General features: G+C 41.7%; 1 protein-coding gene across 2 annotated transcripts in view; it reads left to right on the top strand.

The window, feature by feature from the left end:
- The window catches only part of cped1 (cadherin-like and PC-esterase domain containing 1), a 30160-nt gene that overhangs the window by 6474 nt on the left and 12214 nt on the right, over window positions 1-11472 (top strand). The window contains exons 3-14 of one of the 2 annotated variants that reach the window (XM_084345930.1): window positions 1101-1195; window positions 1326-1410; window positions 1569-1635; window positions 1706-1853; window positions 1950-2080; window positions 3040-3112; window positions 4524-4610; window positions 5066-5164; window positions 8123-8241; window positions 8317-8384; window positions 8965-9151; window positions 9225-9393. In XM_084345930.1, the coding sequence (XP_084202056.1) occupies window positions 1101-1195; window positions 1326-1410; window positions 1569-1635; window positions 1706-1853; window positions 1950-2080; window positions 3040-3112; window positions 4524-4610; window positions 5066-5164; window positions 8123-8241; window positions 8317-8384; window positions 8965-9151; window positions 9225-9393 (1328 nt within the window). Of the gene's footprint in view, window positions 1-1100; window positions 1196-1325; window positions 1411-1568; window positions 1636-1705; window positions 1854-1949; window positions 2081-3039; window positions 3113-4469; window positions 4611-5065; window positions 5165-8122; window positions 8242-8316; window positions 8385-8964; window positions 9152-9224; window positions 9394-11472 lie in introns of both variants that reach the window. The other variant, XM_084345929.1, reaches the window with a different exon arrangement.

The raw sequence follows: 11472 nt of genomic DNA, 5'->3' as shown, positions 1-11472 counted from the left end.
CCTCTCCTCTCCTCCTCTCCTTCTCCTACACCTCCTCCCCCTCTTCTCCTCCTCGCTTCTCGCTACACCTCCTCCCCCTCTTCTCCTCCTCCTTCTCCTCCTCCTCCTCCTTCTCCTCCATCTCCTCTTCCTCCTCCTCCACCTCCTCTCCTCCTCCTCCTCCTCCTCCTCCTTCTCCTCCTTCTCCTCCTCCTTCTCCTCCTCCTCCACCTCCGACCTCCTCCTCCTCTCCTCCTTCTCCTCCTCCTTCTCCTCCTTCTCCTCCTTCTCCTCCTCCTCTCCTCCTCCTCTCCTCCTTCTCCTCCTCCTTCTCCTCCTTCTCCTCCTCCTCCTCCTCTCCTCCTCCTCTCCTCCTTCTCCTCCTCCTTCTCCTCCTTCTCCTCCTCCTCCTCCTCCTCTCCTCCTCTCCTGACTGAGTTTATGTCTGAAACCTCAAAACAGTCGAAGCTTCAGCCAAAGAACACAAGAACTTCCTGTGAGCAACAATCACTTCCACATGTTTGTCAGTGTGATGTTTGGACAGATCGCCCTTCCACAGCTGTAGAGCCTTCCCGTCCGGTCCCGTCCGGTCCAGTCCCGTCCAGTCCGGTCCCGTCGGTCCAGTCCGGTCAGTCCGGTCCCGTCCGGTCCAGTCCGGTCCAGTCCGTCCCGTCCCGTCCCGTCCTGTCCCGTCCCGTCCCGTCCCGTCCTGGCTGGGTGGAACCAGTGTGTGATGTTTCCTGTCAGGATGAATTCAGTCTTTCTAAGTTTGTGCAGGAGGCGGAGTCTTTAAGCAGGTGAACAGGTGGAGGTTCTCAGTGGACCTCTACCTGTTCACCTGCTCTACCTGTTCACCTGCTCTACCTGTTCACCTGCTCTACCTGTTCACCTGCTCTCCTCAGCTCACTGCTGCAGTCAGCTGTGTGCAGTGAATATTAACTCTGTTGTTACTGATGAGCTCTGTTAGCTAACGCTGCTAAAGCCTTCGGTGCTGCTGCTTCATCAGATGTCATCATCAATCGTTTCCCTGGTGACGTCCACAGGAAGCTCAGGGGGAGGTTCCTTGTCTCTGTCTCCATGGTTCCAGCTGTGACTTCCTGTCTCTGTCTCCACGGTTACAGGTGTGAGTGGGTGGAGCCTGTTGCTGTGTCTCAGTAGTTCAGAGAGAAGCTGCCTGAGGAGAATCTCCTTTTCTCACCTGCAGAGTCATCAGATGGTGAGACTCACCTGTTCCAGCCAATCAGAGACTGACTGAGAGTCACATGGTGTTACCTGACTGAACTCACCTGTCCATCTGTGTGTGTGTGTGTGTGTGTGTGTGTGTGTGTGTGTGTGTGTGTCCTCAGGTGAACTTGTTGCCCGGGCTGATGGAGGCGTTCTCTGACGCAGGTGGAGGTCGCTGTCACTTCTACACTCACTCGCACCTGACAGGTGAGTCACACAGGAAACAGTTAACATGTCACCTGTCCAGGTGAAGCTGGAGCTCTGACATGTCTTTGTGAATAAAGTTTATTTTGAAGGTAACTCACATACATCAGGACGTTAACGTGTCTTTGTAAATAAAGTTTATTTTATGTTTCACGTCTCAGGCTTTGAATTACCCATGAGGCCGTTCTCCTGTGGATCAACCAATCAGAAGCTGCAGGGAGCCGACAGGTGAGCTTCAGTCTGGTCACCTGAACATAAACACACCTGAGCAGCGTGTTCATCATCTCCTCTGTCACAGGTTCTCACCTCTCGGAGCCCCTCCTCCTGCTCTGGTTGCCGTGGTGAATGTTTACGTCCTGGTGACCTCAGTGAACCCGCTGACTTCCTTCCTGCATGACATCAGCGTGGTGACGACCAATCAGGAGCAGAGGGGGCTGGCCATGAAGGTAAAACACCTGCATTATTATTATTGTTGTTGTTGTCGTCGTTGTTGTTGATAAAGATTTTAACGTTTTAACCCTTCACTTCACTTCCTGTCTCAGCTCAGGGACTTCCTGCTGCAGCAGCTGGGACCAAACACTTCCCATGAGGCTTTGGGGCAGGTGAAGAAGGTGATTGGTGAAGTGCTGCAGGCTGCTGTGTCGACCAATCAGAGGCAACAAACTCTCGACAAGTAAGAACAAACAGAGTCTGCTCACATGTCGTCTTTCTGTCATATTGATCCTGTAATGATCCTTAAAAAGCTCTTTCAGGTGGTCTCATGAGACCTGTAGAGACTCAACAGCTGTGTCTCAATTCAGGGGCTGCGTCCTTCGAAGGCCGCCTCCACCGTTGTTAAATGGGACGGTCCAGCCCTGGGAGCTGCCGCCCAGGCCCGCGAAAGTGACGATCTACACCACTTGATGGCGCCATTTTCCTTCTTTCTTTCTTCTGTTTCGGGTGTGCAAAGGATCTTGGGATACGGGAGGCCGCGAAGGATAGTAGCAGTGCGTCCTCCAAAAAGAGGGAAAAGAAGGCTGCATCTGAAGAAGCCTTGGAATTGGGACGGCCTTCACGCAGCGTTGTGACGTAATTGGCCTTCAAATGCGCCCGAAGGATGCAGCCCCTGAATTGAGACACAGCCAGTGAATGATCTTTAAACTGCTCACGCTCAGGAAGTGTTGGTTGTGTTTCAAAATAAAATATAAAAGTAGAAAAAGCTCTTTGGATAAATAAAAGTTCATGAGGAGAGAGAGACTTTTACTTTGACAGGACAAAGCTTCTTCCTCCTGCGGTTGAGTCCATGATGGCTGTGTTGTGGGGCAGCAGCGCCGCCTGCTGGTCACATTAATAATAATAATCTCATTCAAAATGTTTGTGGAGGAATTATTGTGTTCAGGTGAAGAATCTGTTTAATCTGCACAACAAACTATAATATATTACACATATAAATATATAGAATATATATAAATATACTTAATATATATATAAATGTATATAATATGATTCTATTGAACATGTCAATGTTTCCTGACTGTGTCGTGGCCTCAGCTCACATCCTGTTACATTTCTTTACTTTATTTAATATGTCACATTCAAACTGACCCTGTTGATTATTGATTGACAGATTATTGATGACTGATTGTGTTTCAGGTGTGTGTTGTGTTACCAGCTGCTCACCTTCACTCTGCTCTTCAGCAGCTCCGTCACACCTGTGGTCGTCCAGGTAAGAGACGTTCAGGAGCCTCACACACTCTCTACATGTTTCATTATCAGATGATCAGGTCTGACAGAGCTCATCAATAAGGTCTGGATTTCCTTTGGGATCCATAAAGTATCTACCTGAGTATTTATCGTCAGTTCATGTCTGTAGTTTCAACGCAGTCCTGTAGTTTTGACTGAAAGCTGTCGGCTGTAAAGAGTTTAATAAAGGTCACATGACATCATTCTGCTCCACAAGACATTAAGATACGTTGTTTTAACCGATCAATAAACTGTTAGTCTCTCTCATGAAATAAGATGATGTGACTTAAAATGAGTCTGTTAAATAATAATAAAGACCAGTTTCTGATTCTGTAATCATGTTAATCCAAACTCAGAGCGTTTATACTGAAAACTATCTAAATATGAGATTATCACTCAGTTTTTACAGGTCAGACTTCATCACAGCGCCTCTCTGTGGTGGAACAGGTGAACTGCTCACTGTGTTACTGTTGCAGCTGTGACAGACCGTCACATCAAACCACCTCATGTATTTAATGAAAGACAAGAGGGACGTCTGATGTTTGTCCTGTGACCTCTCAGAGGGTCACCAGCCTCAGATTGATCCTCCTCCTCTTCATCAGTTTCATGTAAACAGACGAACAGAACTCCTGTTCTCCTCCCACCACCTGTCTTTTATTTTGAAAACACTTCCCCCAGAGGTCTCTTTGTTGTCAGATGATTGAGATGAAGATGAAGATGAAGATGGTGAAGGTGTAATTACTGCAGTTAATTTAAAGTTGCTGTGATGAGTCAGCGAATAAAGAGTCCTGTGATCAGTGAAGCAGCGCCACTCCAAAGAGTAATCTGATTACATGTACAGGACACATCTGAGACAAGTCAGTCCAGGCAGGTGACCATCACCAGACTCCCTTTACAAATGTAGTGATTTTAAGAGTTGTTGAGTTAAAACAAACTCTCTAACGTAGTGAAACTGTGTCTCTGACAGACTCTGAATCATTGTCTCCTTCTTGTAAATTCAGCATTAAATGAAAACAGTAAGTTGTTTGTTTCCTTGTACAAAGTGTCAGTTTGTGGCAGCATGGCTGTACCAGCCTGTCTGCTTCTGTGTCTAAAGTGCTAAAGTCTTACCTGCCAACATTTAGCAGCTGTTTGAACACACTGTTTACACTGATTTCACCAACAGACGAAAACATTTTATTAATTTATTTTGAGGTTATTATTGTGGTAACAGAAACGTCTGACATCTTTCTTAAATAAATCCTCAGTGAACAAACGGTCCTCAGGTCTGTCTCAGGTGTGCTGACAGTAAACGTCCAGCAGAGGTCAGCGTGTCCTCAGCAGCTCTGTCTCTTCTGCAGGTAGAAACAGACCTGAAGTTTTCTGCTCTGACTGACGACACGTTCGACCGACAGATCACCAAAGACCTGATCCTGGAGGACGCGCTGCACTTCCTGCTGTCCTCACACACACACCTGTCCTCACAGACAGATGGCAGACAGGTGAGACAACAATACACCAAACAGTTTTATTAGAACTGAAAATTAAGCTGTAACTGAGTTTTTATGTCAGCGTGTTGAAACAAATCAGTCAGAAAACGTTTTAATACAAAATTTGATACAAATATTTTTATTCTATTGGAGCTATACACAGTGATGTAAGTGTGTTGAAGTCTTTGTGCAGAAGAAGCTTCAAACCTTTTGTGACTTTAGATTTTTTGAAATGATGACATGAAAATAATTTTTCTGTTTCATGTTGTTTCCTCAGTATTTTCCTTCATCGTTTATTTAAGAAGCTCCTGTTTAAATAGTTTAATTCTTTTTCTTTAAATCTGTAAAGTTAAATTATCTTCATCTGAGCGTCTGATGAAACATCTCATAATGTAACATAAACACATACGATTGTATTTCTGTGTGTGTGTGTGTGTGTGTGTGTGTGTGTGTGTGTGTGTGGTCAGTACGGTGGCTGCAGAGGGACAAACTGTTTGTCAGAAGACGAGTTTCTTCTTCTGCTTCAGTTTCAGCGACAGATGAAGACGCCTTCATCCTTTCAGCTGGTAAACAGGACGAGTGTCTCGTCAGCGTGGATCATATTTACCTATATATAACTAACTCATATTTAACTATAAATAAAACTAACTCATATTTACCTATATATAACTAACTCATATTTAACTATAAATATAACTAACTCATATTTACCTATATATAACTAACTCATATTTACCTATATATAACTAACTCAAATTTAACTATAAATATAACCAACTCATATTTAACTATATATATAACTAACTCATTTAACTATATATATATAAAACTAACTTATATTTAACTATATATATATATAACTAACTCATATTTACCTATATATAACTAACTCATATTTAACTATATATATATATATATATATATATAACTCATATTTAACTATATATATAACTAACTCATATTTAATTATATATAACTAACTCATATTTAACTATATATATATAAAACTAACTCATAATTAACTATATATATATATAACTAACTCATATTTAACTATATATAACTAACTCAAATTTAACTATAAATATAACTAACTCATATTTACCTATATATAACTAACTCATATTTACCTATATATAACTAACTCATATTTAACTATATATATAACTAACTCATATTTAACTATATATATAACTAACTCATATTTACTTATATATAACTAACTCATATTTACCTATATATAACTAACTCATATTTACCTATATATAACTAACTCATATTTAACTATATATATGTAACTTACTCATATTTAACTATATATATATAACTAACTCATATTTCAAGGTTCAAGGTTCAAGGTTTCTTTATTAATACCAACTGGTAAATTTGTTGTGCAGACAGGCACTCAGCAATCCCAATATAAAAAACAGCCACACCCAGACATCATGACTGACAAAACACAACATAATCAAAATACATGGTCATAGAAATAAGTAGAAAAGTGCTTCTACATAGGAAAAAAAAGAAAAGAAAAGAATAGTGCTTCTACATGTCCCTGGGGCCAAGTAAGTTCAATATGAACAAGTTCACCTTGTGGCTTTACGATTCAGCATTACAATTGCTGTGGGTATGAAGCTACTTCTGTACCGTTTTGTCCTGCCCTTAGGGGCCACAAAACGACAGCCAGAGCTAGTTAAAAGCTTAACTATATATATATATAACTAACTCATATTTAACTATATATATATAACTAACTCATATTTAACTATATATATAACTAACTCATATTTAACTATATATAAATAACTCATATTTAACTATAAATATAACTAATATTTAACTATATATATATAACTAACTCATATTTAACTATATATATATAACCAACTCATATTTAACTATATATATAACTAACTCATTTAACTATATATATATAAAACTAACTTATATTTAACTATATATATATATAACTAACTCATATTTACCTATATATAACTAACTCATATTTAACTATATATATATATATATATATATATATATATAACTCATATTTAACTATATATATAACTAACTCATATTTAATTATATATAACTAACTCATATTTAACTATATATATAAAACTAACTCATAATTAACTATATATATATATAACTAACTCATATTTAACTATATATATAACTAACTCATATTTAACTATATATAACTAACTCATATTTAACTATACATATATATAACTAACTCATATTTAGCTATATATAACTAACTCATATTTAACTATATATATATCTAACTCATATTTAACTATCTATAACTAACTCATATTTAACTACATATAATTAAGTCATATTTAACTATATATAACTAACTCATATTTTACTTCATTTTACTATATTTAACATGTTTCTACAAACTGAAGTCTAATTTTAAACACATTCTCCTTTTATTCTGTCAGACTTTATGTATGTTCATGTCTGATTTATGACTCAGTTTTGTCCAGAAGACACTCGTCCTCTGAAGACACTTGTCCTCTGAAGACACTCGGCCTCCAAAAGCTTCTTCAGTTCTTCTGGTTTAATGTTTAGATTTGAAAGACAGAATGAAACAAAGGAGATTATTAAAGGGTCCAGTTGACTTCGACAGAAGAATGTATGGAGATGTGTTAACACTCACTGAGACTTTAAACTTGATTCACACTTTGTGTAACGAGACTTAAAGATCGATCAGCTGAAAACACTAAATGTAGTTGGACCTGAAGATGTTTCATGTCGTGTCACAGCCACAGGGCTGCCAGACAGCTGACCACAGTTTGAGTCACAACACTGGATGTTGTTTGTATTTTAATCCAATCCCTGATGTTTTCTCACTCTAACCAGGTGGTTTCTGTGCCTCAACCTAACCAGAGCATAAACACAGCATTGTAACAAAAGAGAAATAGAAAATTCAACCTAAACAAACAAAGTTTTAACATAAAGAAAAGTTCAGTTTGAACTTCACAGAAACAGAAACTTTTATTCTGGTGTTGTGTTTAGACACAAAAACCACTTGGTTAGTTTTGGAAAACACGTTTTGGATTCAAATCTCTGGTTCTGTCTCGACATCTCGAAGGTTTCACACTGAAATGTTGAAACTAACTGTCTAATATCACCTCAGTCAGCTCATGAATATGTGAAGTGAACCTGATCTGCTACATGTACAAACGTAACATTTCCTCGGTTTGTAGAAACGTATAATTCAAACATTCTGTTCAGGTCACTGAGCTGATTGTTGGAATGAAATAGATCAATAATGATCAGAGCTGATTATAGGAGCTATTTGAATTTGATTGATTTCAGATCATTATACAGTCGTTAATGTTGGACAAAGACGTACAGCAGTGAATCATCTGCATAAAGGAGGATAGAAAACTTGTGTAATGATAGAAATGGTACTTTTGTACTTCACACACAATTTACTTATTAATATCTGGTGGAAATGTGTCTTTATTCTTTCCTGTTTGTCATTATAATATGTTCTGTCTGTGCAGCTGTCTCCCTGCTCCTCCTCCTCCTCCTCCTCCTCCTTGTCCTCCTCCACTCCTCTGAGCGTCTCTGATCTTCTGATCAGGATCAGTCGTTACTACGAGCTCCAGACCAACCACAGCAGGTCAGTCCGTCATCATTCAGCCGTAACGTCAGCTCTGGTTGTTGTTGTTAGAAACGACTGTTTTTTTTCCTGCAGAACTGATGAGACAGAAGAACTGACCAATCAGGAGTCAGCTCTGTCTTCTTCACAGGATGGAGCTGAAGGTGAGGCGAATGAACGACATGAATATAAATGTAATGTAAATATTGCATCAGAACTGTTGACACAAAGCAGTGATGTTGTGATGTTTGATCCAATATGTGAACTACACGGTTCATCACCGCAGACAGAACAGGACTGCCAGAAAATCACCTTCAGTCCATTAAGATGTATTAATACGTGAAAACACGGAAGTTCACAAAGTTACTGCTCTGTGGGGTAAAATCACTGTTTTTATGAATTTGTTATGATGTGGTGGATTGAAGAGAGCTCAGCTTCAGCATCCAGGTCACTGATTATTTATACTCAACAGATCCTCACTTACAATGACATCATATCTACAACAGGCTTGTAAATGAAATCAGTTGTATTTTTATCACCTCAGTGGTGTTCATGATCTGCACAGTGAACCACAACCTCAGAGAGGAGAAACTTTAAACAGGAGAACACAAGATGTTATAAACCTGAGGAGGAGGATCCTCTCCAGGACGGGCAGACAGGAAGTAGATGTCTGCATTGTAAAGTGTAAAGACCTGGAGTCAGATTGGATCACAGAAGTGTTCACTGCTGCTCCTCTTGTCTCAGGTGTGTGTGTGGACCCTCACCTCAGACAGATCTACACCGACCCCCTCCTCACTCTGACCCCGCCCTTTAGCCCCTGGGTGAAGGAGTACCACGCCGAGGTCGCCTTTGACATGGTGACGGTTCGAATCCGGCCCGAGCCTGTCAGACCGAACTGTCGGGTCCACCTAGACGAGCACCGAGGCCCCAGGTGAGACCGGGACCTGTGACCTCTGACCTCTGGACTCACAGCTCAGATTATTAAAGTTTTTTTTATTCTTCAGGATGGCGAACTACCCCGTCGGCCTTGGCGACAGCAGGATCAGCATCCTGGTGACAGACGACGCTGAGCCGGAGCCCGTCGTCATGACAATCTACACCGTCCACATCTACCGCGAGAGCCGGCCCAGTCTGCCCATGTTCGGAGATCATATGATGTGCAGCTTCGTGCAGGTACGTCAGCTGCGTTCCTATTGGCTGCTGGGCGGGGCGATTTCGTGTCTAAGATTCATGACCTGACAAGATTCTTTAATTTGATGTTTTTCTCATGGAGTCTGGTTGGAGGAACACATGGAAGTTGTTTCACACAGCAGGCTGCTCTGAGTTAACAAACATTAAACATTTACTGAAACAGTAAAAGTTCTGACAGTCCAAAATAAAACAGCTGTGTCGTTTGGATCCGACATGTTTCTACCTCATTTTGTTTAAACAGCAAAACAACCTGAAGGAACCAGAGTCCGGCCTGTGAACTTCCTCCAGAGACACAAACCTGGACTTCATGTCTCAGAGTGTGTGTGTGGTTTAACATGTGTCCACCAGGGGGCAGCGTCACGTTTATCAAACCACACTGTGAAGAAAACGAGCAGAAATCAGGAAACAGTGATGGATCCTGTCCGACCGACACCGAGGTGGAGCTCCAGGCTCAGAACACAGTGTTCCTAGTGGTCAGACTGTGTAACTACATGGTCACGTGACGCCTGCAGCCCAACAACACTTCCCAGAAGTTCACATTGTGAAACAAAAGTGACTGTAAAATAGTGGCTTAATTTTTTTCAGCGCCACAACCCCCCGAGACATGACTCGCTTCACTGTCAGAATATGATCGATTGGGTCCAATAACATTTGGAAACTGTAGAAGAGCTGCACGATTCCAACACTGAGTCCAGGTTGAACATAATGTCCTCTGTCCACAGGGGGTTTGGATCTCAAACACTCCCTGGCTGCACCTCACTGGATGAACGCCACTCGTGGGCCGCTGCTCCGGGATCTCAAACCGGACCAGCATGGCGGCTCGTTTGGAAACTAACAAAATGTTTCAGTGAGCTGCGTCTCTGAAGACATTTTAAGTGAGAAACAATACAACAGCTGCAGAATCTGTCTTCATTTTAACTCAACAACTGTTAGTTCTGATGGTTCTTGAGGAGTTTCCAGAGCCGGCGGGTCCCACTGGACTCTTCTGATTTGCATTAAGTAACCAGAATTCAACTTTATGCAAATACATTGAAATGATTCAGAGGAAAAGCAGCTGTGACGCTGCAGACACACAACGACCAGTGAAAAGCTTCATCTGGGCCGAGCTGCTGGTTCTGCCTCAGGTGTGATCAACTCCCCGTCCATCAGGAAGTTATTAACTATAAAACAACATGGACAGCTCCACCAATCACAGAGCAGAGGTTTGTCCTGACTGTAATGAGAGCTGACTGTGTGTGTCTGCAGCTGTAATGTGAACCATGTCTCCATCTGGTTCTGATGAACTTAAAGTTTGGCTGTGAGGAAGTGAAACACATTCAGAACTGGGTTTGAAGTTTTCTACATTCTTGTTGGTCTTTAGAGACAAACGACGTTACACTTTGATTCTTTCCGTCTGTTGCTGCTCACAGTTTTCACTCTTTCTGTCTCCGAGTTCTTCTTCTTGAGTTTCGTCCGGTCCGCTCCGCTCCGCTCCGATCCGGCTCGTCTCACCTGTCCTCTCTGATCTACCTGTAGCAGGTAGAGGAACAGAGTAGTGTTCAGTGATCGGGCCGCTGCAGGACAGAGAGGCCATTGATGCAGTGTGGCGTCGCCTCTTTCAAGTTCAGTCATGTGAAGATAAAATGAAAAGGACGGGTCGGGCCGACGGGTCGGGCCGACGGGTGCTGACCGGCTGCAGCTTCAGGTCATGACACACCTGATCACATGATCGGTTCCACTGAACAACAGTCAGACTTTATTGACCCTCCTCCTCGTCTGCTTCAGAACCTCCTGATGTCAGCAGGTGGTGACATCAATAATTAATGTGAGAGGCCCGGCTCAGTCGCAGATGGGTTTACTGTGTTGTTATTAGTCATGTTGTGGTTCTGTAAGTTCTGAGCTCATTGTTGTGGTGATCTGGGTTCATTCACTGAGTGTATCCAGCATGGCGCTGAGAGGGTTACTGAGCCCTGGTTTCCATGGCAACAACACCAAGGCCAAATGGAGGACGGGCCCTGACTGGACCGAATGCTGTTGACAGCTAAACATGATGTTAGCTAATGCTACACAGCTGCTGCTGGC

The sequence above is a fragment of the Pagrus pagrus genome (assembly GCF_965226575.1).
Source record: "Pagrus pagrus genome assembly, chromosome: 23".
NCBI lineage: Eukaryota > Metazoa > Chordata > Actinopteri > Spariformes > Sparidae > Pagrus > Pagrus pagrus.
The sequence above is the reverse complement of the archived record's forward strand: the minus strand, read 5'-3'. Positions and strand labels throughout refer to the sequence as shown.